This window comes from Drosophila ananassae, chromosome XR, assembly GCF_017639315.1.
Source record: "Drosophila ananassae strain 14024-0371.13 chromosome XR, ASM1763931v2, whole genome shotgun sequence".
In the NCBI taxonomy this organism is placed as follows: domain Eukaryota; kingdom Metazoa; phylum Arthropoda; class Insecta; order Diptera; family Drosophilidae; genus Drosophila; species Drosophila ananassae.
In genome coordinates this window covers 20,288,877-20,315,944 of record NC_057932.1, presented here as the reverse complement: position 1 = coordinate 20,315,944, position 27,068 = coordinate 20,288,877, and the positions used below count along the sequence as shown (strand labels likewise).

Genomic DNA, 27,068 nt, shown 5'->3' with positions numbered 1-27,068 from the left:
AGGGAGAAACAACATTTATTGCATTTCCATTTCACTCGCACATACAACTTGGCAGTATGGCGCGCTTTTGGGGGCAAATAAAAGTTCTGAAATGCGATTATCTTGATGAATTGGAATTTGAATTTTAATTCTCTACTTTGGCGAGAGTGGGCGATATGTGTCCTGTTCTGTTCTGTCCTGTCCTGTATATCCTGGCGGAATCCTGGCGAGTTTTTGGGAGTGTTCTGTTGCAGATTCCTAGCCGAGGGCCATCCACTTATTTACCCCGAAAAAGTTCTCGCATTACCCGGCAAACAATTCCAGGACAGGGAGGGCTCTGGCTCTGTTTCTCTTGTTGTTGTTGTTTTTTGGTTTTTTTTCCATTGTTGTTGTTGCTGGCTGGCTGGCCAGCGGAGTCCATTTCAGTTGCCGGACACCAAAAAACACTGAAAGAAATTCATGGTCTAGATCTGTATGCCAAAGTAAGTATGGAAGTAGTTGGACTGGGCTTTTCGAAGACTTTATTTTCATGGAAAAATAATTTGCAGCATTTTTTAAAACAATATTTAAGCAAGATATCAATTATTATAATTTAATTACAAATATTTCATTAAGAGCTTATTCTCTTCAAGTTCGTAGCAGTGACTTTTTCTGTAGCTTTGGGCTTAAAAGTTTCTCTAACTTAAAAAATATTTAATTTTACTATTTAAAATCAAGCTAAATTATTTTATTTCCATTAAATTTTATAAAAAAAACTAACTCTTTTCTGTAAACTATGTTAAAATTCAATTAACCAGCAAGTAATAATATTTTTTAACAATTATTTTCCTTAACTTCCATAAACAATATAAAATTAAACACTCAGTTTTTCAAAAATCTAGCCTCTTAAAATATTGTAGCCTCACCTTTTAAAGCAAAGAACAAAGATAGTTCAGGCCACGAGTCGTATGCGTAATTTTCCCAAAAAACTATGCTAGCCTTTTTGAAAAAAACTGCAAATTGAAGATAAATTTGTATAAAATTGTTGTCAGTGCCTGGCCGGCAAAGTTATCCCTCAGTGCAGGGATAACACTCCATCATCATCATCATTATTATCGGGAGGATGATGATGAGGACGGTGCTGCCCAGACTCTTCTCATCTTGCTGGGCCACGATGATCGTCCTGAGAGAATCATCATTATCGCCGGGGACAGACGGCGTCGCATCAAGTGCCTCGTTGGCTTTTTTTTTTTTTTGTTTTTTGTACCTGTTGTAATTGCATAACTGTCGGGGGCATACATATGTGCTGCCATCCACCTGTGAGTGTGAGTATGAGTCAGGTGGTATTTGTATCCATTGCCTCGCGTGCGTATCTGTATCTGTATCTGTATCTGTGTCACAGGCAATTCTCAAAAGCATAAAAGTCAAATTTGTCGCATGGCCCTTGGAGAATCTGCCCCACACACCTACTCCCACTCCCACTCCCAGTCCCAGTCCCAGTCCCAGCTTCAGTTTTGTATTTCCCATAGCAGCCGCAGGCCCAGACATCGCCCCAGCCCCCTCTCCCTTTTGCTGGACAGACACACAGGTAATTGGCTTTGGTATCCCGTATCTCAGGCATATGGATACATTTAGATACGTACACATGGGGACGGCTCAAGGCGCAATAAAGTTGGAGTCCATTAAGGTGTTGGAAGACCTGCAAATACCCTTTCCTTTCTAACAAAAATTAGAGATTAAAATTAAAATAAAAAGGTAGAGTGCTATTTAGAAAGTATCTGCTATAGCTTGAAACTTGACTGCTTATTGGTTAAAAGAATTGTCTAAGAAGCTTCGCCATTCTCCTCTTTAAATCCTTGTAGTTCTTCCTAAATATCATCTCTAAATAATCCCCCCTTGACATATTACCTTCCATAAGCTGCACACCACTTTTCTCATTATTTAAGCTTGTTAGCTAATTGAGATTAACAATCACTGACTAACTTAAAACACATACTAATGAATACCCTTGATATACCCCAAGAATGCCCTTTCAAAAATCCAAAAAGGGCTCTCCCAATGCATATGGAAGTGGATGTGGAACTGGCGCCTGTTTTTTTTGTTTTTGGGATCGTCACTTTGGGACCCGGAGTGAAGTGAAGTGGTCGTGGGCTTAATGGAGAGACCATGGACACCCCAGCCAGGAGAGGAATCAGAAGGACCCAGGACCCAGGACCCAGAAACAGGAGCAGTTCACAAATGAACTCCAAAAGTTGACACAATGTCCCCAAGAGTGCCAAAAAAAAATGGAATGGAAGGAGTTGGAGCAGCAGGAACAAAGGCGGGTAAGTGACACTGAAACTGAGTTAGGCGGCAATTATTCCACAGGAATCCTTCTCTAAACTCTTTAAGAACTCCTCTACCGAAAATCTAGCCAATCTGGCCACTAATGGACCGGACTTTAAAGGAAAGCCAATCAATTAAAAACTCATTTGCGAGCCAAACTCCATTTCAATTATAGTTTTTCGAGGAAAGTCTGTCTTGTCAGTCTGACTTGAGAGCGTGTGTCCTTCCGTGTCCGGGCGGCTAATGAGCTGCGATGTCCTGTTAGTCCCAAAGTATTTATGCTTCGGTTTTTTACAGCACTTCCGGTTGATGGGCGAGCGAGAAAAAAAAATATAAATAGAAAGGGAAGCCTGGAAGAGGGTCCTGCGGGTGCTAATAGGATTTCCCTCTGTTTATGTAGATGCTAATTAGAGGGCAAAAACACATTTTTGCTGCCTTTTGGTTAATTGATGAAATGAAAATGAAAAGGAGAGAGGGGAGTGGGGAGCCAGAAAGGACCTCTTCGTCACAAACAAGTTGGCCCGAAGCGTGGAAGCCATAAAAACACGGCCAACTTATCGGACAGGCGACACTCCTGTGTGGGGCACACAAAGTCCTGGCCCAGTCCTGCCCCTGTCCTGGCCCAGTCCCTGCCACTCCCCCCCCCCCCCCCCCCCCTCGTGGCGGGACAAATGCAAATGAGCCTAAAAGTAGAGAACGATGATAAATATCGCTTTAAATGACAAAGAGGGCAGCCGTGGCCGTGTTGAGTGGGGGCGGTCGTAATAAACCAACAAATTAATTGCAAGGCATAAAAACGCCACAAAAAAAAACGAAGAAGGAAATTAACTAGAAACCAATTGAAGGACATTAAAAAGGACATTTTGTTGGGAGCCATAGACAGAAGCATATCCTTTCCAGCAGCACTCCTCATTAGCGACACAAGGAGGTACACAGTTGTGCAACAGCCCCTCCGATTCGTCAGGCTCCCAGGTCCTTGCGGCCAAATGGGTCCTTCTGGTAATTGTCCTCCTAATTGGTTGCATCGAACATGGCCGCCAGGACTTCCTTCTTCTGCCACTCGGGCTTGCGTTTTGGTATTTGGCTTCTGATTTTTGATTTTTGGTCTCCTGTCCACAGGAATTATCGGCCAGGTGGCACAGTTTCTAGTTTTGCTCTTTTTGGCCAAGAATTTGACCAATTTCTGACCATTTTGGCCAGAGCGGGCGGCGGTCACTGGGCCTTCAGTTCAGTTGGCTTCGCCAGCGGTTTCCAGCTCAGAGTTCCATGTCCTTTTTGGTCAATTATGAAAGGCAATTAACACGGCAAGTACAGTGGTAGATATTAGTCTGGTAATAGTCTTAAAAAAAGAGTAACTAATATTAAAAAAGGACACATTAGAAGACATATTTTGATTGAGTGAAGGATACAAGGACTACCTGATCTTGAGGTCTAATCTCATCCGATTCCTGGCTTTATTCTCAGTGTAAAACGAAGCTAGTCATCGGCAAACAGGTGAGGAGGTGGCAAGAATCCGAGGCACGCGGCTAATTGGAGGACTTGTTTGCTACCGCAATTTCTCATTGCTCCGGCAGGTGAGGCTCCAAGTGCGAGAAAACCTTTGGCCAATGTCTGGAATTTGATTTGCTGGCAGCTGACTGGATGAGTGGATGACTGGATGACTGGGTGACTGGGTGACTGGATGGGATGAGTTTCCCCCAAAATGTTTCCTTCTCATGGGCGCTGAGAAGCAAATGAGGCTGAAAATCTGATGAATTCTAAAGTGCTTCTGGGGGCTGGGTTGGGTTTTAGTTTTGATTTTTGAAATATATACATATAAAGGCAGATTGCTTCTCTACTCGAAACTTAATTACCTTGGTGGAGCATAAAGAATCCGACATTTAAACAAGAAATCCAATTATTGAGATAAAAAGCGAGCCTCATAAATTTCGGAATAAATTTCCCGTAAATGCAGATTCACTCAACTAAAGTGGTTGCAATTTTTTGTTGCCTCACTGCCTCCTGCCTCCTGCCTCCTGCCCCATGCCACTACTGCTCCCTGTTGTAACCTCTACTCTGGGCCCATGGCCGACATCCAATTATCGAAACAAGTGCGCCTATAAATCGCCAGTTTAAAAAGTAAGTGCCTGCCGGAATTTATGATAATTGTGAATTATTGTGCCAAAACACTAGCCAGGAGGGAGGGAGAGGTGTTTGCTTGTGTTTTTTACCTTCTACAAGGTATACCTGGTCTATGGTGTGTGCCATTCCCGATCCTATATAGTACTTATCTCACAAGTATCGGGTATCTCGCTGGGATTTCCTGTTCTTGTCGGCAGGTGTCGGCAGCCAACAGTCTTCAGCATCCGAAGGAATAGCCCCCGAGTGGTGATTTCAGTTAAGAGAGGTGGCATAAAAAATAGAAGAGGGGGTGGGGGTGGGGGGCAGGTCATTGCATTGATTTTTCCTGCCAGTAGTTGCTACTGCTGCTGCTCTGCAGCTCTTGCTCTCAAGCAAATGTCATTGACCACACGGCGAACAACAAAGAGGCGTTGCAAACGGTAAAGGGGGGCGGAGAGGCGGTGGTTTCTGGGCTGTGGCCAGTGGGCGGTGGGCGGGGCTGGCACAGTCAACAACCACCAAAAGTAATCATCGCAAACGTTGCTTTTGGGGCGTTTGGTGGGTTGGGTAGAAGGTGGATTGGACTGGACTGAGCTGGGATGGGAATGGAAATGGGATTCGGAATATGGTTGGACGTCGTAAGGACATCCAGCTGTGTGAGCTGCGACCGTCAAGGAAAACTAAATATGACGGCCTTTGCCCCTTATCCACCCCCCCCTACCCCCTCTGCCCAAGGAATATCCAACCCCTGCTGACCAAAGTCCGAGCTTCGAGCTGTTTCCCTGCCGAGCGAACTGCAAAGAGCAATGCGATTAACGTTTCAATATGCGACAGTTGCAGCGCGACTTTTCAACGAATCCACCGAGAGAAACTAAGCAATAGTCCTTCGAAAGGATTCTCAGTTTATTGAAAAGTTACAAAGTTTAAAATCAGTGTTGTAAGTAGATTCATTTTAATTGTTAAGTGTTGATCAACCTGCAGCCTCAGGTTCAGAATTAGTGTTGCAAATTGATTCGTTCAAGTGTTGATTAATCGCAAAATGCTGATAAACTGGTAGTGTTGGAAAGGCAAGTGTTGTCGATAAAGCTTAAATTATTTTCCTGTAGTGTCGATCCTTAAACTATTTCCCTGTATCTTTCCTGTGTTATTTTCTTCAGTGTTGCCCCGCATCGGAGGCGGGGGGTGTTAATTTACCATACATGTGGCACGTTTCGTCTCATCTCCTTTCGCATTTTGCTTCTCCTTGTTATTGCTCGTTTCCCTCTCCTCCCGTCGTGTAGCGGCTATGACCTCCTGCGGTCCAGTGGTCCAGTGGTCCAGTCGACTGGAATCTGGATCCGGATCCGAAGAAAATAGCTGTATTCATAGAAAATTATGCTCTAAGCTCCAGTCGCATTCGGATCCACAACGGGATTTGCGACGGGATTGTCCCCAGCATCCATGTTGCGACTCGGTCCTGGACCCTGCTCCGGATTGGGGATTGGCTTGGAGCCTCCAGACTTCTGCTCCCCGGACTTTGCCATTTTTGCTGCAGAAACGAGAAGAGGAGGGCGAACAGGTCATTATAACTTTGGCCAGTTGCATTTATTTTTCAGAGTGAAAAAAACACACGTGGCTTATGTAAGAAGGTTAGCTGCAGAAAATGGAAACTGCGAATAACGAGCAAAATGAACTGCACATTAGCCAATTGCACAATTGGCTGCAAAGTCCTCAACAGGACACTTTTATTCGCGAGCACGTGATTCCCACTGCCACCAGCAGGATGACATGTGATGGCCAGCAGGAAGTTGCTGGCTGCGTTTTTTCTTCGAACTTACCTTTTTTGGCGGCGGTGGTGCCGGTCTTGGGCTTCACAGAACGCTTCTTGGGCTGGCTCTTAATGTCCAGCCGGTTCAGAGACCCCTCCAGACGCCGCATCGCCTTCTTCGGGTCGCGCTTCTTCTGGGGAATGCGACTGTTGAAGCTGTACATGAAGGGCAAGCGGGTCCACACTTTCGCCTGATAGCGCCTCTTTATTTCGGCTATTTTCTCGTTCTGCAACAATCACAAAGCTATTATTTTTGAAGCTGGAAAAGTTCACAAATTACTACCATCTTGCTCGCACGACTCTCCGTTCTCCGAATGAAATGACTCTGCCAGAATCACTCTAGTGATGGAAGAAGCAAAGCTAACAGTTAGTGTGGCAGAGTTTGATTCTTTTAGGGAGGATAGGGGTGCTAGTTATCGATTTGAAAGTTTTACGATTTGAATTTTTTATTAAAAATATGTTTCAAGAGAATTGTAACTATTGTAAACTACAAAATGTTGTTAAGAATATTTTTTAGAATCTAGACTAGTCATCTAGCCTAAAAGCAAGCTTTTGTTTATTTATTTCTTTGAAGGATCCTTTAAATGATGAAAACTTTTAGTCATATGTATGTTAGTTGGGGAGGCTTTTGAGTTTTTAAATTTAAAATTTACTGCGAAAACTCATTAGCTTTCGTGGGGCCAGGATCTGAACCCTGAACCCTAACATGAGAAGTATCCTTCCCCCTCATCCTTTTTTTTTTTGGCGCTTTCGCATCTGGCGGCGTTGAGCTTGTTAGCTGTCAATTTACATCCCACGTTACTTGATGAATTACGTCGTTACGTGAAGTACGCAGGAGTGTGAGAGTTTGTGTGTGTGTGTGTGGGTGTGTGGGTGTGTGTGTGTGTGTGTGTGTGTGTGGGTGTGTGGGGGTCTGTGCGTGAGTTTTTCAATTAGCTCATTTCTAATAATTCAGCATGTTGAGGCAGCAGTCGAAAAACACCGCCGGCCATTGTAGCAATATCTATGTTTGAGTATATGTGGGTTATAGTGGTTCAATGCGGTCGGTGGGGCTTACAACAAAAGCCACACCCACACACTCTTTGTGCGGCTGTATGAGTGTACAATGTACAGGTAGCTATGTGTGTGTGTTAGTCCCAGAGTCTCGTGGGCAATTCACCTGGCTAATTAATAACTAATAATGTGCAGTGCGCTTATTAGAGAAGCTTGCATACATTAGTCCGGGACTAATATCATTATACGCTGGCTGACGCCGCTTTGGCTATACGGCCGCCACCTCCTCCTCCTCCTACTACTCGTACTCCTCTCGGTCGCCCCCTGGCAACCACCCTTTCGGGCCACCCTATCGCCGATGGCCCTGACAGGAAAGCCTCCGCCAGGCGCTCTTTTCCCTCACTGGGATAAAATTCACGCAAAACTTCCATAAATACAATATTAAGGACCTCAATTTCTAAAGTTAGTTAGACTGTAATCATTAGAGTGTCATTGATGGAAAGTGAATGTAGAATATATTTGATGCAAACTTAAGCAATTTGCCTGTTTTTCCTTTCAGTGATGTCCTTCCAGCTCCTGTCACGTACGCACCGCAGGCTGTGCATTCACACAGTCCCTCCAACACGCCCAGGACACGCATACAAAGAAATGCAATTATGACAATCAAAGTGGACAAATGCAGTTTGCTGCCGAACGCAGCCGTGCCCCAATCGCAGGCCCATCAAAAGGTGCAACTCCGGCTGACAAATGACAGGTGCACGGCCACTCAAAGTCACCTGGCTAGCCACCATCCGCCAACCGCCAAACACCAACCACACCAGCCCCCACCCGACAGCCCCCTTCCAAACGGTGAGTGCCAATACCTCAAAATTCCATTCCAACTTGAAAAAGTTAAACCACATTAATTATAATTATTATTTGATTATGAAAACAGTTTTGGGGTGGCAAGTGGCAAGTTTTATTAAAGCGGCAAGCATTTCAATCCTTTGCTGCTATCCTTTATTTAATCCTTTACGTTTCCAGATCGGTTGCGAAATGGCCAAGCAATAAACAATCAAAACTAAACTATATTCTATTTCAGTTGAATTTTTTTTTATTTATTTATTTATATTATATTTTTTTTTTTTACGTCTGAGATTTTTATAATTCACAACCGGTTCTGGCTGAGCCTTTATAAGGAGGCTGTTCACAGCCGCCCTCTCAGTAGCGCGAAGTTGTGAGTCCGGCTATACCGGCGTCAGCAGTGGGCCTTTATCGGGAGGAGGAGGAACACCACTCCTGGCCATAATGGAGGAGGAACACCACTCCTGGCCATAATGGAGGAGGAGCACCACTCCTGGCCATAATGGAGGAGGAGCACCACTCCTGGCCATAATGGAGGAGGAGCACCACTCCTGGCCATAATGGAGGAGGAACACCACTCCTGGCCATAATGGAGGAGGAACACCACTCCTGGCCATAATGGAGGAGGAACACCACTCCTGGCCATAATGGAGGAGGAACACCCACCATTCCTGCTTCTGCTCCAGTAGGAGAATCACCCACCACGCCATGTTGCTGCTCCTGGAAGAGGATCACCCACCACGCCATAATGCCGCTCCTGGAGGAAGATCACCCACCATGCCCTGCTGCTGCTCCTGGAGGAGGGTCATCCACCATGCCCTGCTGCTGCTCCTGAAGAAGGATCACCCACCACGCCATGATGCCGCTCCTGGAGGAAGATCACCCGCCAGACCATGCTGCTGTTCCTGGAGGCGGATCAGCCACCACGCCAGGAGGAGGATCACCCACCAAGCCATGATGCTGCACCTGGAAGAGGATCACCCACCACGCCATGATGCCGCTCCTGGAGGAAGATCACCCACCATGCCCTGCTGCTGCTCCTGGAGGAGGATCACCTACCATGCCATGCTGTTACTCCTGGAGAAGGATCACCCGTCATGCCATGATGCTGCTCCTGGAGGAGGATCACCCACCCGACCATGCTGCTGCTCCTGGAGGAAGAGCATCTACCATGCCATGCTGTTACTCCTGTAGTGCGGATCACCTACCATGCCATGCTGTTACTCCTGAAGGAGGATCACCCACCATGCCATGCTGCTGCACCCAGGCCAGGAGCAACAGTTCCAGCAGCCTGTAGGGCTCGGGACCAGAGACTAGGATCGGGCTACTGGAACCGGTGTACAGGCTACAGGAACCAGGATCGGGCTTCCGGAACCGGTTTACAGGCTGCAGGAACCAGGATCGGGCCACTGGAACCGGCCTACAGGCTTCAGGAACCAGGATCGGGCTACTGGAACCGGTCTACAGGCTGCAGGAACCAGGATCGGGCTACTGGAACCGGCCTACTAGCTACAGGAAGCAGGATCTGGCTACTGGAACCGGCCTACAGGCTACAGGAAGGAGGATCTGGCTACTGGAACCGGCCTACAGGCTACAGGGAGCAGGATCTGGCTACTGGAACCGGCCTACAGGCTACAGGAACCAGGATCGGGCTACGGGAACCGGCCTACAGGATGCAGGAAGCAGGATCGGGCTTCTGGAACCGGTCTACAGGCTACAGGAACCAGGATCGGGCTACGGGAATCGGCCTACAGGATGCAGGAAGCAGGATCGGGCTTCTGGAACCGGTCTACAGGCTACAGGAACCAGGATCGGGCTACGGGAACCGGCCTACAGGATGCAGGAAGCAGGATCGGGCTACTGGAACCGGCCTACAGGCTACAGGAACCAGGATCGGGCTACTGGAACCGGCCTACAGGCTACAGGAAGCAGGATCGGGCTACTGGAACCGGCCTACAGGCTACAGGAACCAGGATCGGGCTACTGGAACCGGCCTACAGGCTGCAGGAACCAGGATCGGGCTACTGGAACCGGCCTACAGGCTACAAGAAGCAGGATCGGGCTACTGGAACCGGCCTACAGGCTGCAGGAACCAGGATCGAGCTACTGGAACCGGCCTACAGGCTACAAGAAGCAGGATCGGGCTACTGGAACCGGCCTACAGGCTACAGGAACCAGGATCGGGCTACTGGAACCGGCCTACATGCTGCAGGAACCAGGATCGGGCTACTGGAACCGGCCTACAGGCTACAGGAAGCAGGATCTGGCTACTGGAACCGGCCTACAGGCTGCAGGAACCAGGATCGGGCTACTGGAACCGGCCTACAGGCTACAAGAAGCAGGATCGGGCTACGGGAACCGGCCTACAGGCTACAGGAACCAGGATCGGGCTTCCGGAACCGGTGTACAGGCTGCAGGAACCAGGATCGGGCTTCCGGAACCGGTGTACAGGCTGCAGGAACCAGGATCGGGCTACTGGAACCGGCCTACAGGCTACAGGAAGCAGGATCTGGCTACTGGAACCGGCCTACAGGCTACAGGAAGCAGGATCTGGCTACTGGAACCGGCCTACAGGCTACAGGAACCAGGATCGGGCTACTGGAACCGGTTTACAGGTTACAGGAACCAGGATCGGGCTACTGGAACCGGTCTAGAGGCTACAGGAACCAGGATCGGGCTACGGGAACCGGCCTACAGGCTACAGGAAGCAGGATTCAGCTACTGGAACCGGCCTACAGGCTACAGGAACCAGGATCGGCCTACTGGAACCGGCCTACTAGCTACAGGAAGCAGGATCGGGCTACTGGAACCGGTCTAGAGGCTACAGGAACCAGGATCGGGCTACGGGAACCGGCCTACAGGCTACAGGAAGCAGGATTCAGCTACTGGAACCGGCCTACAGGCTACAGGGAGCAGGATCTGGCTACTGGAACCGGCCTACAGGCTACAGGAAGCAGGATCGGGCTACTAGAACCGGTTTACAGGTTACAGGAACCAGGATCGGGCTACTGGAACCGGTTTACAGGTTACAGGAACCAGGATCGGGCTACTGGAACCGGTTTACAGGCTACAGGAAGCAGGATCGGGCTACGGGAACCGGTCTAGAGGCTACAGGAACCAGGATCGGGCAACGGGAACCGGCCTACATGCTGCAGGAACCAGGATCGGGCTACTGAAACCGGCCTACAGGCTGCAGGAACCAGGATCGGGCTTCCGGAACCGGTGTACAGGCTGCAGGAACCAGGATCGGGCTACGGGAACCGGCCTACAGGATGCAGGAAGCAGGATCGGGCTACTGGAACCGGTCTACAGGCTACAGGAAGCAGGATCGGGCTACTGGAACCGGTTTACAGGTTAAGGAACCAGGATCGGGCTACTGGAACCGGTTTACAGGCTACAGGAAGCAGGATCGGGCTACGGGAACCGGTCTAGAGGCAACAGGAACCAGGATCGGGCTACGGGAACCGGCCTACAGGCTACAGGAAGCAGGATTCAGCTACTGGAACCGGCCTACAGGCTACAGGAACCAGGATCGGGCTTTCGGAACCGGTTTACAGGCTGCAGGAACCAGGATCGGGCCACTGGAACCGGCCTACAGGCTTCAGGAACCAGGATCGGGCTACTGGAACCGGTCTACAGGCTGCAGGAACCAGGATCGGGCTACTGGAACCGGCCTACTGGCTACAGGAAGCAGGATCTGGCTACTGGAACCGGCCTACAGGCTACAGGAAGCAGGATCTGGCTACTGGAACCGGCCTACAGGCTACAGGGAGCAGGATCTGGCTACTGGAACCGGCCTACAGGCTACAGGAACCAGGATCGGGCTACGGGAACCGACCTACAGGATGCAGGAAGCAGGATCGGGCTACTGGAACCGGTCTACAGGCTACAGGAACCAGGATCGGGCTACGGGAACCGGCCTACAGGACGCAGGAAGCAGGATCAGGCTTCTGGAACCGGCCTACAGGCTACAGGAAGCAGGATCTGGCTACGGGAACCGGCCTACAGGCTACAGGAAGCAGGATCTGGCTACTGGAACCGGCCTACAGGCTACAGGAAGCAGGATCTGGCTACTGGAACCGGCCTACAGGCTACAGGGAGCAGGATCGGGCTACTGGAACCGGTGTACAGGCTACAGGAACCAGGATCGGGCTTCCGGAACCGGTGTACAGGCTGCAGGAACCAGGATCGGGCTACTGGAACCGGCCTACAGGCTACAGGAAGCAGGATCGGGCTACTGGAACCGGCCTACCGGCTACAGGAAGCAGGATCAAGCTACTGGAACCGGTCTACAGGCTACAGGAAGCAGGATCGGGCTACTGGAACCAGGATCGGGCTACTGGAACCGGCCTACAGGCTACAGGAACCAGGATCGGGCTACTGGAACCGGCCTACAGGCTACAGGAACCAGGATCGGGCTACTGGAACCGGCCTACCGGCTACAGGAAGCAGGATCAAGCTACTGGAACCGGCCTACAGGCTACAGGAACCAGGATCGGGCTACTGGAACCAGGATCGGGCTACTGGAACCGGCCTACAGGCTACAGGAACCAGGATCGGGCTACTGGAACCGGCCTACAGGCTACAGGAACCAGGATCGGGCTACTGGAACCGGCCTACAGGCTACAGGAACCAGGATCGGGCTACTGAAACCGGCCTACAGGCAACAGGAACCAGGATCGGGCTACTGGAACCGGTATACAGGCTGCAGGAACCAGGATCGGGCTACTGGAACCGGCCTACTGGCTACAGGAACCAGGATCTGGCTACTGGAACCGGCCTACAGGCTACAGGAAGCAGGATCTGGCTACTGGAACCGGCCTACAGGCTACAGGGAGCAGGATCTGGCTACTGGAACCGGCCTACAGGCTACAGGAACCAGGATCGGGCTACGGGAACCGGCCTACAGGATGCAGGAAGCAGGATCGGGCTACTAGAACCGGTCTACAGGCTACAGGAACCAGGATCGGGCTACGGGAACCGGTCTACAGGCTACAGGAACCAGGATCGGGCTACGGGAACCGGCCTACAGGATGCAGGAAGCAGGATCGGGCTACTGGAACCGGCCTACAGGCTACAGGAAGCAGGATCGGGCTACTGGAACCGGTCTACAGGCTACAGGAACCAGGATCGGGCTACTGGAACCGGCCTACAGGCTACAGGAAGCAGGATCTGGCTACTGGAACCGGCCTACAGGCTACAGGGAGCAGGATCTGGCTACTGGAACCGGCCTACAGGCTACAGGAACCAGGATCGGGCTACGGGAACCGGCCTACAGGATGCAGGAAGCAGGATCGGGCTACTAGAACCGGTCTACAGGCTACAGGAACCAGGATCGGGCTACGGGAACCGGCCTACAGGATGCAGGAAGCAGGATCGGGCTACTGGAACCGGCCTACAGGCTACAGGAAGCAGGATCGGGCTACTGGAACCGGCCTACAGGCTACAGGAACCAGGATCGGGCTTCCGGAACCGGTGTACAGGCTGCAGGAACCAGGATCGGGCTTCCGGAACCGGTGTACAGGCTGCAGGAACCAGGATCGGGCTACGGGAACCGGCCTACAGGATGCAGGAAGCAGGATCGGGCTACTAGAACCGGTCTACAGGCTACAGGAACCAGGATCGGGCTTCGGGAACCGGCCTACAGGCTACAGGGAGCAGGATCGGGCTACTGGAACCGGCCTACAGGCTACAGGAAGCAGGATCGGGCTACTGGAACCGGTTTACAGGTTACAGGAAGCAGGATCGGGCTACGGGAACCGGTCTAGAGGCTACAGGAACCAGGATCGGGCTACGGGAACCGGCCTACAGGCTACAGGAAGCAGGATTCAGCTACTGGAACCGGCCTACAGGCTACAGGAACCAGGATCGGGCTTCCGGAACCGGTTTACAGGCTGCAGGAACCAGGATCGGGCCACTGGAACCGGCCTACAGGCTTCAGGAACCAGGATCGGGCTACTGGAACCGGTCTACAGGCTGCAGGAACCAGGATCGGGCTACTGGAACCGGCCTACTAGCTACAGGAAGCAGGATCTGGCTACTGGAACCGGCCTACAGGCTACAGGAAGCAGGATCTGGCTACTGGAACCGGCCTACAGGCTACAGGGAGCAGGATCTGGCTACTGAAACCGGCCTACAGGCTACAGGAAGCAGGATCTGGCTACTGGAACCGGCCTACAGGCTACAGGAACCAGGATCGGGCTACGGGAACCGGCCTACAGGATGCAGGAAGCAGGATCGGGCTTCTGGAACCGGTCTACAGGCTACAGGAACCAGGATCGGGCTACGGGAACCGGCCTACAGGATGCAGGAAGCAGGATCGGGCTTCTGGAACCGGTCTACAGGCTACAGGAAGCAGGATCGGGCTACTGGAACCGGCCTACAGGCTACAGGAAGCAGGATCGGGCTTCTGGAACCGGTCTACAGGCTACAGGAACCAGGATCGGGCTACGGGAACCGGCCTACAGGATGCAGGAAGCAGGATCGGGCTTCTGGAACCGGTCTACAGGCTACAGGAAGCAGGATCGGGCTACTGGAACCGGCCTACAGGCTACAGGAAGCAGGATCGGGCTACTGGAACCGGCCTGCAGGCTACAGGAAGCAGGATCTGGCTACTGGAACCGGCCTACAGGCTACAGGAACCAGCATCGGGCTTCCGGAACCGGTGTACAGGCTGCAGGAACCAGGATCGGGCTACTGGAACCGGCCTACAGGCTACAGGAAGCAGGATCTGGCTACTGGAACCGGCCTACAGGCTACAGGGAGCAGGATCGGGCTACTGGAACCGGTGTAAAGGTTACAGGAACCAGGATCGGGCTACTGGAACCGGTTTACAGGTTACAGGAACCAGGATCGGGCTACTGGAACCGGTCTAGAGGCTACAGGAACCAGGATCGGGCTACGGGAACCGGCCTACAGGCTACAGGAAGCAGGATTCAGCTACTGGAACCGGCCCACAGGCTACAGGAACCAGGATCGGGCTACTGGAACCGGCCTACTAGCTACAGGAAGCAGGATCGGGCTACTGGAACCGGTCTAGAGGCTACAGGAACCAGGATCGGGCTACGGGAACCGGCCTACAGGCTACAGGAAGCAGGATTCAGCTACTGGAACCGGCCTACAGGCTACAGGGAGCAGGATCGGGCTACTGGAACCGGCCTACAGGCTACAGGAAGCAGGATCGGGCTACTGGAACCGGCCTACAGGCTACAGGAACCAGGATCGGGCTTCCGGAACCGGTGTACAGGCTGCAGGAACCAGGATCGGGCTTCCGGAACCGGTGTACAGGCTGCAGGAACCAGGATCGGGCTACTGGAACCGGCCTACAGGCTACAGGAAGCAGGATCGGGCTACTGGAACCGGCCTACAGGCTACAGGAAGCAGGATCGGGCTACTGGAACCGGTTTACAGGCTACAGGAAGCAGGATCGGGCTACGGGAACCGGTCTAGAGGCTACAGGAACCAGGATCGGGCTACGGGAACCGGTCTAGAGGCTACAGGAACCAGGATCGGGCTACGGGAACCGGCCTACAGGCTACAGGAAGCAGGATTCAGCTACTGGAACCGGCCTACAGGCTACAGGAACCAGGATCGGGCTTCCGGAACCGGTTTACAGGCTGCAGGAACCAGGATCGGGCCACTGGAACCGGCCTACAGGCTTCAGGAACCAGGATCGGGCTACTGGAACCGGTCTACAGGCTGCAGGAACCAGGATCGGGCTACTGGAACCGGCCTACTAGCTACAGGAAGCAGGATCTGGCTACTGGAACCGGCCTACAGGCTACAGGAAGCAGGATCTGGCTACTGGAACCGGCCTACAGGCTACAGGGAGCAGGATCTGGCTACTGAAACCGGCCTACGGGCTACAGGAAGCAGGATCGGGCTACTGGAACCGGCCTACAGGCTACAGGAACCAGTATCGGGCTACTGGAACCGGCCTACAGGCTACAGGAAGCAGGATCGGGCTACTGGAACCGGCCTACAGGCTACAGGAACCAGGATCGGGCTACTGGAACCGGGCTACAGGGAGCAGGATCGGGCTACTGGAACCGGTGTACAGGCTACAGGAACCAGGATCGGGCTTCCGGAACCGGTGTACAGGCTGCAGGAACCAGGATCGGGCTACTGGAACCGGCCTACAGGCTACAGGAAGCAGGATCGGGCTACTGGAACCGGCCTACAGGCTACAGGAAGCAGGATCAAGCTACTGGAACCGGTCTACAGGCTACAGGAAGCAGGATTCAGCTACTGGAACCGGCCTACAGGCTACAGGAACCAGGATCGGGCTAGTGGAACCGGCCTACAGGCTACAGGAAGCAGGATCGGGCTACTGGAACCGGCCTACAGGCTACAGGAACCAGGATCGGGCTAGTGGAACCGGCCTACAGGCTACAGGAAGCAGTATCGGGCTACTGGAACCGGCCTACAGGCTACAGGAAGCAGGATCGAGCTGCTGGAACCGGTCTATAGGCTGCAGGAACCAGGATCGGGCTACTGGAACCGGCCTACAGGAAGCAGGATCGGGCTACTGGAACCGGCCTACAGGCTACAGGAACCAGGATCTGGCTACTGGAACCGGTCTACAGGCTACAGGAACCAGGATCGGGCTACTGGAACCGGCCTACAGGCTACAGGAACCAGGATCTGGCTACTGGAACCGGCCTACAGGCTACAGGAAGCAGGATCGGGCTACTGGAACCGGTTTACAGGCTACAGGAAGCAGGATCGGGCTACGGGAACCGGTCTACAGGCTACAGGAAGCAGGATCGGGCTACTGGAACCGGCCTACAGGCTACAGGAAGCAGGATCGGGCTACTGGAACCGGTCTCCAGGCTACAGGAACCAGGATCGGGCTACTGGAACCGGCCTACAGGCTACAGGAACCAGGATCGGGCTACTGGAACCGGCCTACAGGCTACAGGAACCAGGATCTGGCTACTGGAACCGGCCTACAGGCTACAGGAAGCAGGATCGGGCTACTGGAACCGGTCTCCAGGCTACAGGAACCAGGATCGGGCTACTGGAACCGGCCTACAGGCTACAGGAAGCAGGATCGGGCTACTGGAACCGGTCTCCAGGCTACAGGAACCAGGATCGGGCTACTGGAACCGGCCTACAGGCTACAGGAACCAGGATCTGACTACTGGAACCGGTCTACAGGCTACAGGAACCAGGATCGGGCTACTGGAACCGGCCTACAGGCTACAGGAACCAGGATCTGACTACTGGAACCGGTCTACAGGCTACAGGAACCAGGATCTGGCTACTGGAACCGGCCTACAGGCTACAGGAAGCAGGATCGGGCTTCTGGAAGCGGTCTACAGGCTACAGGAAGCTACTGGAACCGGTTTACAGGCTACAGGAACCAGGATCTGGCTACTGGAACCGGTCTACAGGCTACAGGAACCAGGATCGGGCTACTGGAACCGGCCTACAGGCTACAGGAACCAGGATCGGGCTACTGGAACCGGTTTACAGGCTACAGGAAGCAGGATCGGGCTACTGGAACCGGTCTCCAGGCTACAGGAACCAGGATCGGGCTTCTGGAACCGGCCTACAGGCTACAGGAACCAGGATCTGGCTACTGGAACCGGTCTACAGGCTACAGGAACCGGGATCGGGCTACTGGAACCGGCCTACAGGCTACAGGAACCAGGATCGGGCTACTGGAACCGGTCTACAGGCTACAGGAAGCAGGATCGGGCTAGTGGAACCGGCCTACAGGCTACAGGAAGCAGGATCGGGCTACTGGAACCGGTCTACAGGCTACAGGAACCAGGATCGGGCTACTGGAACCGGCCTACAGGCTACAGGAACCAGGATCGGGCTACTGGAACCGGTTTACAGGTTACAGGAACCAGGATCTGGCTACTGGAACCGGCCTACAGGCTACAGGAAGCAGGATCGGGCTACTGGAACCGGTCTACAGGCTACAGGAAGCAGGATTCAGCTACTGGAACCGGCCTACTGGCTACAGGAAGCAGGATCGGGCTACTGGAACCGGTCTACAGGCTACAGGAAGCAGGATCGGGCTACTGGAACCGGCCTACAGGCTACAGGAACCAGGATCGGGCTACTGGAACCGGCCTACAGGCTACAGGAAGCAGGATCGAGCTGCTGGAACCGGTCTATAGGCTGCAGGAACCAGGATCGGGCTACTGGAACCGGCCTACAGGCTACAGGAAGCAGGATCGAGCTACTGGAACCGGTCTACAGGCTACAGGAACCGGGATCGGGCTACTGAAACCGGCCTAAAGGCTACAGGAACCAGGATCTAGCTACTGGAACCGGCCTACACGCTACAGGAAGCAGGATCGGGCTACTGGAACCGGCCTACAGGCTACAGGAAGCAGGATCGGGCTACTGGAACCAGCCTACAGGCTTCAGGAACCAGGATCGGGCTACGGGAACCGGTCTACAGGCTACAGGAAGCAGGATCGGGCTACTGGAACCGGCCTACAGGCTACAGGAAGCAGGATCGGGCTACTGGAACCAGCCTACAGGCTTCAGGAACCAGGATCGGGCTTCCGGAACCGGTGTACAGGCTGCAGGAACCAGGATCGGGCTACGGGAACCTGTCTATAGGCTGTACACCGGTTCCCGTAGCCCGAGCCTGCTTCCTGTAGCCTGTAGGCCGGTTCCAGTAGCTGAATCCTGCTTCCTGTAGCCTGTAGACCGGTTCCAGTAGCCCGATCCTGCTTCCTGTAGCCTGTAGGCCGGTTCCAGTAGCCAGATCCTGGTTCCTGTAGCCTGTAGGCCGGTTCCAGTAGCCCGATCCTGCTTCCTGTAGCCTGTAGACCGGTTCCCGTAGCCCGATCCTGCTTCCTGTAGCCTGTAGGCCGGTTCCAGTAGCTGAATCCTGCTTCCTGTAGCCTGTAGACCGGTTCCAGTAGCCCGATCCTGCTTCCTGTAGCCTGTAGGCCGGTTCCAGTAGCCAGATCCTGGTTCCTGTAGCCTGTAGGCCGGTTCCAGTAGCCCGATCCTGGTTCCTGTAGCCTGTAGACCGGTTCCAGTAGCCCGATCCTGCTTCCTGCAGCCTATAGACCGGTTCCAGCAGCTCGATCCTGCTTCCTGTAGCCTGTAGGCCGGTTCCAGTAGCCCGATCCTGCTTCCTGTAGCCTGTAGGCCGGTTCCAGTAGCCCGATCCTGGTTCCTGCAGCCTGTACACCGGTTCCAGTAGCTCGATCCTGCTTCCTGTAGCCTGTAGGCCGGTTCCAGTAGCCCGATCCTGGTTCCTGTAGCCTGTAGGCCGGTTCCAGTAGCCCGATCCTGGTTCCTGCAGCCTGTAGACCGGTTCCAGTAGCCCGATCCTGCTTCCTGTAGCCTGTAGACCGGTTCCCGTAGCCCGATCCTGCTTCCTGTAGCCTGTAGGCCGGTTCCAGTAGCCCGATCCTGCTTCCTGTAGCCTGTAGACCGGTTCCAGTAGCCCGATCCTGGTTCCTGTAGCCTGTAGACCGGTTCCAGTAGCCCGATCCTGCTTCCTGTAGCCTGTAGGCCGGTTCCAGTAGCACGATCCTGGTTCCTGTAGCCTGTAGACCGGTTCCAGTAGCCCAATCCTGGTTCCTGCAGCCTGTAGACCGGTTCCAGTAGCCCGATCCTGCTTCCTGTAGCCTGTAGACCGGTTCCCGTAGCCCGATCCTGCTTCCTGTAGCCTGTAGGCCGGTTCCAGTAGCCCGATCCTGCTTCCTGTAGCCTGTAGGCCGGTTCCAGTAGCCCGATCCTGCTTCCTGTAGCCTGTAGACCAGTTCCAGTAGCCCGATCCTGCTTCCTGTAGCCTGAAGGCCGGTTCCAGTAGCCCGATCCTGCTTCCTGTAGCCTGTAGGCCGGTTCCAGTAGCCCGATCCTGCTTCCTGTAGCCTGTAGGCCGGTTCCAGTAGCCCGATCCTGCTTCCTGTAGCCTGTAGACCGGTTCCAGTAGCCCGATCCTGGTTCCTGTAGCCTGTAGGCCGGTTCCAGTAGCCCGATCCTGCTTCCTGTAGCCTGTAGGCCGGTTCCAGTAGCCCGATCCTGGTTCCTGTAGCCTGTAGACCGGTTCCAGTAGCCCGATCCTGGTTCCTGCAGCCTGTAGACCGGTTCCAGTAGCCCGATCCTGCTTCCTGTAGCCTGTAGACCGGTTCCCGTAGCCCGATCCTGCTTCCTGTAGCCTGTAGGCCGGTTCCAGTAGCCCGATCCTGCTTTCTGTAGCCTGTAGACCAGTTCCAGTAGCCCGATCCTGCTTCCTGTAGCCTGTAGACCGGTTCCAGTAGCCCGATCCTGGTTCCTGTAGCCTGTAGACCGGTTCCAGTAGCCCGATCCTGCTTCCTGTAGCCTGTAGGCCGGTTCCAGTAGCCCGATCCTGGTTCCTGTAGCCTGTAGACCGGTTCCAGTAGCCCGATCCTGGTTCCTGTAGCCTGTAGGCCGGTTCCAGTAGCTGAATCCTGCTTCCTGTAGCCTGTAGACCGGTTCCAGTAGCCCGATCCTGGTTCCTGTAGCCTGTAGACCGGTTCCAGTAGCCAGATCCTGCTTCCTGTAGCCTGTAGGCCGGTTCCAGTAGCCCGATCCTGCTTCCTGTAGCCTGTAGACCGGTTCCAGTAGCCCGATCCTGCTTCCTGTAGCCTGTAGGCCGATTCCAGTAGCCCGATCCTGGTTCCTGTAGCCTGTAGACCGGTTCCAGTAGCCCGATCCTGGTTCCTGTAGCCTGTAGACCGGTTCCAGTAGCCCGATCCTGCTTCCTGTAGCCTGTAGGCCGGTTCCAGTAGCCCGATCCTGGTTCCTGTAGCCTGTAGACCGGTTCCAGTAGCCCGATCCTGGTTCCTGCAGCCTGTAGACCGGTTCCAGTAGCCCGATCCTGCTTCCTGTAGCCTGTAGACCGGTTCCAGTAGCCCGATCCTGCTTCCTGTAGCCTGTAGGCCGGTTCCAGTAGCCCGATCCTGCTTCCTGTAGCCTGTAGGCCGGTTCCAGTAGCCCGATCCTGCTTCCTGTAGCCTGTAGACCGGTTCCAGTAGCCCGATCCTGGTTCCTGTAGCCTGTAGACCGGTTCCAGTAGCCCGATCCTGCTTCCTGTAGCCTGTAGGCCGGTTCCAGTAGCCCGATCCTGGTTCCTGTAGCCTGTAGACCGGTTCCAGTAGCCCGATCCTGGTTCCTGTAGCCTGTAGGCCGGTTCCAGTAGCTGAATCCTGCTTCCTGTAGCCTGTAGACCGGTTCCAGTAGCCCGATCCTGGTTCCTGTAGCCTGTAGACCGGTTCCAGTAGCCAGATCCTGCTTCCTGTAGCCTGTAGGCCGGTTCCAGTAGCCCGATCCTGCTTCCTGTAGCCTGTAGACCGGTTCCAGTAGCCCGATCCTGCTTCCTGTAGCCTGTAGGCCGATTCCAGTAGCCCGATCCTGGTTCCTGTAGCCTGTAGACCGGTTCCAGTAGCCCGATCCTGGTTCCTGTAGCCTGTAGACCGGTTCCAGTAGCCCGATCCTGGTTCCTGTAGCCTGTAGACCGGTTCCAGTAGCCCGATCCTGCTTCCTGTAGCCTGTAGGCCGATTCCAGTAGCCCGATCCTGGTTCCTGTAGCCTGTAGACCGGTTCCAGTAGCCAGATCCTGCTTCCTGTAGCCTGTAGGCCGGTTCCAGTAGCCCGATCCTGCTTCCTGTAGCCTGTAGACCGGTTCCAGTAGCCCGATCCTGCTTCCTGTAGCCTGTAGGCCGGTTCCCGTAGCCCGATCCTGGTTCCTGTAGCCTGTAGACCGGTTCCAGTAGCCCGATCCTGGTTCCTGTAGCCTGTAGACCAGTTCCAGTAGCCCGATCATGCTTCCTGTAGCCTGTAGGCCGGTTCCAGTAGCCCGATCCTGCTTCCTGTAGCCTGTAGGCCGGTTCCAGTAGCCCGATCCCGCTTCCTGTAGCCTGAAGGCCGGTTCCAGTAGCCCGATCCTGGTTCCTGTAGCCTGTAGACCGGTTCCAGTAGCCCGATCCTGCTTCCTGTAGCCTGTAGGCCGATTCCAGTAGCCCGGTCCTGGTTCCTGTAGCCTGTAGACCGGTTCCAGTAGCCAGATCCTGCTTCCTGTAGCCTGTAGGCCGGTTCCAGTAGCCCGATCCTGCTTCCTGTAGCCTGTAGACCGGTTCCAGTAGCCCGATCCTGCTTCCTGTAGCCTGTAGGCCGGTTCCCGTAGCCCGATCCTGGTTCCTGTAGCCTGTAGACCGGTTCCAGTAGCCCGATCCTGGTTCCTGTAGCCTGTAGACCAGTTCCAGTAGCCCGATCCTGCTTCCTGTAGCCTGTAGGCCGGTTCCCGTAGCCCGATCCTGGTTCCTGTAGCCTGTAGACCGGTTCCAGTAGCCCGATCCTGCTTCCTGTAGCCTGTAGGCCGGTTCCACTAGCCCGATCCTGCTTCCTGTAGCCTGTAGACCGGTTCCAGTAGCCCGATCCTGCTTCCTGTAGCCTGAAGGCCGGTTCCGGAAGCCCGATCCTGGTTCCTGAAGCCTGTAGGCTGGTTCCAGTAGCCCGATCCTGGTTCCTGCAGCCTGTAAACCGGTTCCGGAAGCCCGATCCTGGTTCCTGTAGCCTGTAGGCCGGTTCCAGTAGCCCACTCCGGGTTCCTGCAGCCTGTAAAACGGTTCCGGAAGCCCGATCCTGCATCCTGTAGCCTGTAGGCCGGTTCCAGTAGCCCGATCCTGGTTCCTGTAGCCTGTAGGCCGGTTCCCGTAGCCCGATCCTGGTTCCTGTAGCCTGTAGACCGGTTCCAGTAGCCCGATCCTGGTTCCTGTAGCCTGTAGACCAGTTCCAGTAGCCCGATCCTGCTTCCTGTAGCCCGGTTCCAGTAGCCCGATCCTGCTTCCTGTAGCCTGTAGACCGGTTCCCGTAGCCCACTCCTGGTTCCTGCAGCCTGTAAAACGGTTCCGGAAGCCCGATCCTGCATCCTGTAGCCTGTAGGCCGGTTCCAGTAGCCCGATCCTGCTTCCTGTAGCTTGTAGACCGGTTCCCGTAGCCCGATCCTGCTTCCTGTAGCCTGTAGGCCGGTTCCAGTAGCCCGATCCTGGTTCCTGTAGCCTGTAGGCCGGTTCCAGTAGCCCGATCCTGCTTCCTGTAGCCTGTAGGCCGGTTCCAGTAGCCCGATCCTGGTTCCTGTAGCCTGTAGACCGGTTCCAGTAGCCCGATCCTGGTTCCTGCAGCCTGTAGACCGGTTCCAGTAGCCCGATCCTGCTTCCTGTAGCCTGTAGACCGGTTCCCGTAGCCCGATCCTGCTTCCTGTAGCCTGTAGGCCGGTTCCAGTAGCCCGATCCTGCTTTCTGTAGCCTGTAGACCAGTTCCAGTAGCCCGATCCTGCTTCCTGTAGCCTGAAGGCCGGTTCCAGTAGCCCGATCCTGCTTCCTGTAGCCTGTAGGCCGGTTCCAGTAGCCCGATCCTGCTTCCTGTAGCCTGTAGGCCGGTTCCAGTAGCCCGATCCTGCTTCCTGTAGCCTGTAGACCGGTTCCAGTAGCCTGATCCTGGTTCCTATAGCCTGTAGACCGGTTCCAGTAGCCCGATCCTGCTTCCTGTAGCCTGTAGGCCGGTTCCAGTAGCCCGATCCTGGTTCCTGTAGCCTGTAGACCGGTTCCAGTAGCCCGATCCTGGTTCCTGTAGCCTGTAGGCCGGTTCCAGTAGCTGAATCCTGCTTCCTGTAGCCTGTAGACCGGTTCCAGTAGCCCGATCCTGGTTCCTGTAGCCTGTAGACCGGTTCCAGTAGCCAGATCCTGGTTCCTGTAGCCTGTAGGCCGGTTCCAGTAGCCCGATCCTGGTTCCTGTAGCCTGTAGACCGGTTCCAGTAGCCCGATCCTGGTTCCTGTAGCCTGTAGGCCGGTTCCAGTAGCTGAATCCTGCTTCCTGTAGCCTGTAGACCGGTTCCAGTAGCCCGATCCTGGTTCCTGTAGCCTGTAGACCGGTTCCAGTAGCCAGATCCTGCTTCCTGTAGCCTGTAGGCCGGTTCCAGTAGCCCGATCCTGCTTCCTGTAGCCTGTAGACCGGTTCCAGTAGCCCGATCCTGGTTCCTGTAGCCTGTAGACCGGTTCCAGTAGCCCGATCCTGCTTCCTGTAGCCTGTAGACCAGTTCCAGTAGCCCGATCCTGCTTCCTGTAGCCCGGTTCCAGTAGCCCGATCCTGCTTCCTGTAGCCTGTAGGCCGGTTCCAGTAGCCCGATCCTGCTTCCTGTAGCCTGTAGGCCGATTCCAGTAGCCCGATCCTGGTTCCTGTAGCCTGTAGACCGGTTCCAGTAGCCCGATCCTGCTTCCTGTAGCCTGTAGGCCGGTTCCACTAGCCCGATCCTGCTTCCTGTAGCCTGTAGACCGGTTCCAGTAGCCCGATCCTGCTTCCTGTAGCCTGAAGGCCGGTTCCGGAAGCCCGATCCTGGTTCCTGAAGCCTGTAGGCTGGTTCCAGTAGCCCGATCCTGGTTCCTGCAGCCTGTAAACCGGTTCCGGAAGCCCGATCCTGGTTCCTGTAGCCTGTAGGCCGGTTCCAGTAGCCCACTCCTGGTTCCTGCAGCCTGTAAAACGGTTCCGGAAGCCCGATCCTGCATCCTGTAGCCTGTAGGCCGGTTCCAGTAGCCCGATCCTGGTTCCTGTAGCCTGTAGGCCGGTTCCCGTAGCCCGATCCTGGTTCCTGTAGCCTGTAGACCGGTTCCAGTAGCCCGATCCTGGTTCCTGTAGCCTGTAGACCGGTTCCAGTAGCCAGATCCTGGTTCCTGCAGCCTGTAGACCGGTTCCAGTAGCCCGATCCTGCTTCCTGTAGCCTGTAGACCGGTTCCCGTAGCCCGATCCTGCTTCCTGTAGCCTGTAGGCCGGTTCCAGTAGCCCGATCCTGGTTCCTGTAGCCTGTAGGCCGGTTCCAGTAGCCCGATCCTGCTTCCTGTAGCCTGTAGGCCGGTTCCAGTAGCCCGATCCTGGTTCCTGTAGCCTGTAGACCGGTTCCAGTAGCCCGATCCTGGTTCCTGCAGCCTGTAGACCGGTTCCAGTAGCCCGATCCTGCTTCCTGTAGCCTGTAGACCGGTTCCCGTAGCCCGATCCTGCTTCCTGTAGCCTGTAGGCCGGTTCCAGTAGCCCGATCCTGCTTTCTGTAGCCTGTAGACCAGTTCCAGTAGCCCGATCCTGCTTCCTGTAGCCTGAAGGCCGGTTCCAGTAGCCCGATCCTGCTTCCTGTAGCCTGTAGGCCGGTTCCAGTAGCCCGATCCTGCTTCCTGTAGCCTGTAGGCCGGTTCCAGTAGCCCGATCCTGCTTCCTGTAGCCTGTAGACCGGTTCCAGTAGCCCGATCCTGGTTCCTATAGCCTGTAGACCGGTTCCAGTAGCCCGATCCTGCTTCCTGTAGCCTGTAGGCCGGTTCCAGTAGCCCGATCCTGGTTCCTGTAGCCTGTAGACCGGTTCCAGTAGCCCGATCCTGGTTCCTGTAGCCTGTAGGCCGGTTCCAGTAGCTGAATCCTGCTTCCTGTAGCCTGTAGACCGGTTCCAGTAGCCCGATCCTGGTTCCTGTAGCCTGTAGACCGGTTCCAGTAGCCAGATCCTGGTTCCTGTAGCCTGTAGGCCGGTTCCAGTAGCCCGATCCTGGTTCCTGTAGCCTGTAGACCGGTTCCAGTAGCCCGATCCTGGTTCCTGTAGCCTGTAGGCCGGTTCCAGTAGCTGAATCCTGCTTCCTGTAGCCTGTAGACCGGTTCCAGTAGCCCGATCCTGGTTCCTGTAGCCTGTAGACCGGTTCCAGTAGCCAGATCCTGCTTCCTGTAGCCTGTAGGCCGGTTCCAGTAGCCCGATCCTGCTTCCTGTAGCCTGTAGACCGGTTCCAGTAGCCCGATCCTGGTTCCTGTAGCCTGTAGACCGGTTCCAGTAGCCCGATCCTGCTTCCTGTAGCCTGTAGACCAGTTCCAGTAGCCCGATCCTGCTTCCTGTAGCCCGGTTCCAGTAGCCCGATCCTGCTTCCTGTAGCCTGTAGGCCGGTTCCAGTAGCCCGATCCTGCTTCCTGTAGCCTGTAGGCCGATTCCAGTAGCCCGATCCTGGTTCCTGTAGCCTGTAGACCGGTTCCAGTAGCCCGATCCTGCTTCCTGTAGCCTGTAGGCCGGTTCCACTAGCCCGATCCTGCTTCCTGTAGCCTGTAGACCGGTTCCAGTAGCCCGATCCTGCTTCCTGTAGCCTGAAGGCCGGTTCCGGAAGCCCGATCCTGGTTCCTGAAGCCTGTAGGCTGGTTCCAGTAGCCCGATCCTGGTTCCTGCAGCCTGTAAACCGGTTCCGGAAGCCCGATCCTGGTTCCTGTAGCCTGTAGGCCGGTTCCAGTAGCCCACTCCTGGTTCCTGCAGCCTGTAAAACGGTTCCGGAAGCCCGATCCTGCATCCTGTAGCCTGTAGGCCGGTTCCAGTAGCCCGATCCTGGTTCCTGTAGCCTGTAGGCCGGTTCCCGTAGCCCGATCCTGGTTCCTGTAGCCTGTAGACCGGTTCCAGTAGCCCGATCCTGGTTCCTGTAGCCTGTAGACCGGTTCCAGTAGCCAGATCCTGGTTCCTGTAGCCTGTAGGCCGGTTCCCGTAGCCCGATCCTGGTTCCTGTAGCCTGTAGACCGGTTCCAGTAGCCCGATCCTGGTTCCTGTAGCCTGTAGACCAGTTCCAGTAGCCCGATCCTGCTTCCTGTAGCCTGTAGGCCGGTTCCAGTAGCCCGATCCTGCTTCCTGTAGCCTGTAGACCGGTTCCCGTAGCCCACTCCTGGTTCCTGCAGCCTGTAAAACGGTTCCGGAAGCCCGATCCTGCATCCTGTAGCCTGTAGGCCGGTTCCAGTAGCCCGATCCTGCTTCCTGTAGCTTGTAGACCGGTTCCCGTAGCCCGATCCTGCTTCCTGTAGCCTGTAGGCCGGTTCCAGTAGCCCGATCCTGGTTCCTGTAGCCTGTAGGCCGGTTCCCGTAGCCCGATCCTGGTTCCTGTAGCCTGTAGACCGGTTCCAGTAGCCCGATCCTGCTTCCTGTAGCCTGTGGACCGGTTCCAGTAGCCCGATCCTGGTTCCTGTAGCCTGTAGACCGGTTCCAGTAGCCCGATCCTGCTTCCTGTACCCTGTAGGCCGGTTCCAGTAGCCCGATCCTGCT

General features: G+C 54.9%; 1 protein-coding gene and 2 long non-coding RNA genes across 3 annotated transcripts; 1 reads left to right on the top strand and 2 right to left on the bottom strand.

The window, feature by feature from the left end:
* Positions 1-840: 840 nt before the first annotated feature.
* On the top strand, positions 841-8,165 carry LOC116655131. The gene is made up of 2 exons (XR_004310288.2): positions 841-2,282; positions 7,743-8,165. It is a non-coding gene; the product is annotated as an uncharacterized LOC116655131 (long non-coding RNA).
* Positions 3,029-4,169, bottom strand: LOC116655130. Its single transcript, XR_004310287.2, has 2 exons — positions 3,702-4,169; positions 3,029-3,638 (listed from the first exon to the last, which is right to left on the bottom strand). It is a non-coding gene; the product is annotated as an uncharacterized LOC116655130 (long non-coding RNA).
* Positions 5,265-6,620, bottom strand: LOC6501812. The gene is made up of 3 exons (XM_001966839.4): positions 6,474-6,620; positions 6,201-6,417; positions 5,265-5,911 (listed from the first exon to the last, which is right to left on the bottom strand). The coding sequence occupies exons 1-3, from the start codon at positions 6,474-6,476 to the stop codon at positions 5,763-5,765; spliced, it is 369 nt and encodes a 122-aa protein (XP_001966875.2). The 5' UTR covers positions 6,477-6,620; the 3' UTR covers positions 5,265-5,762.
* Positions 8,166-27,068: the final 18,903 nt, after the last annotated feature.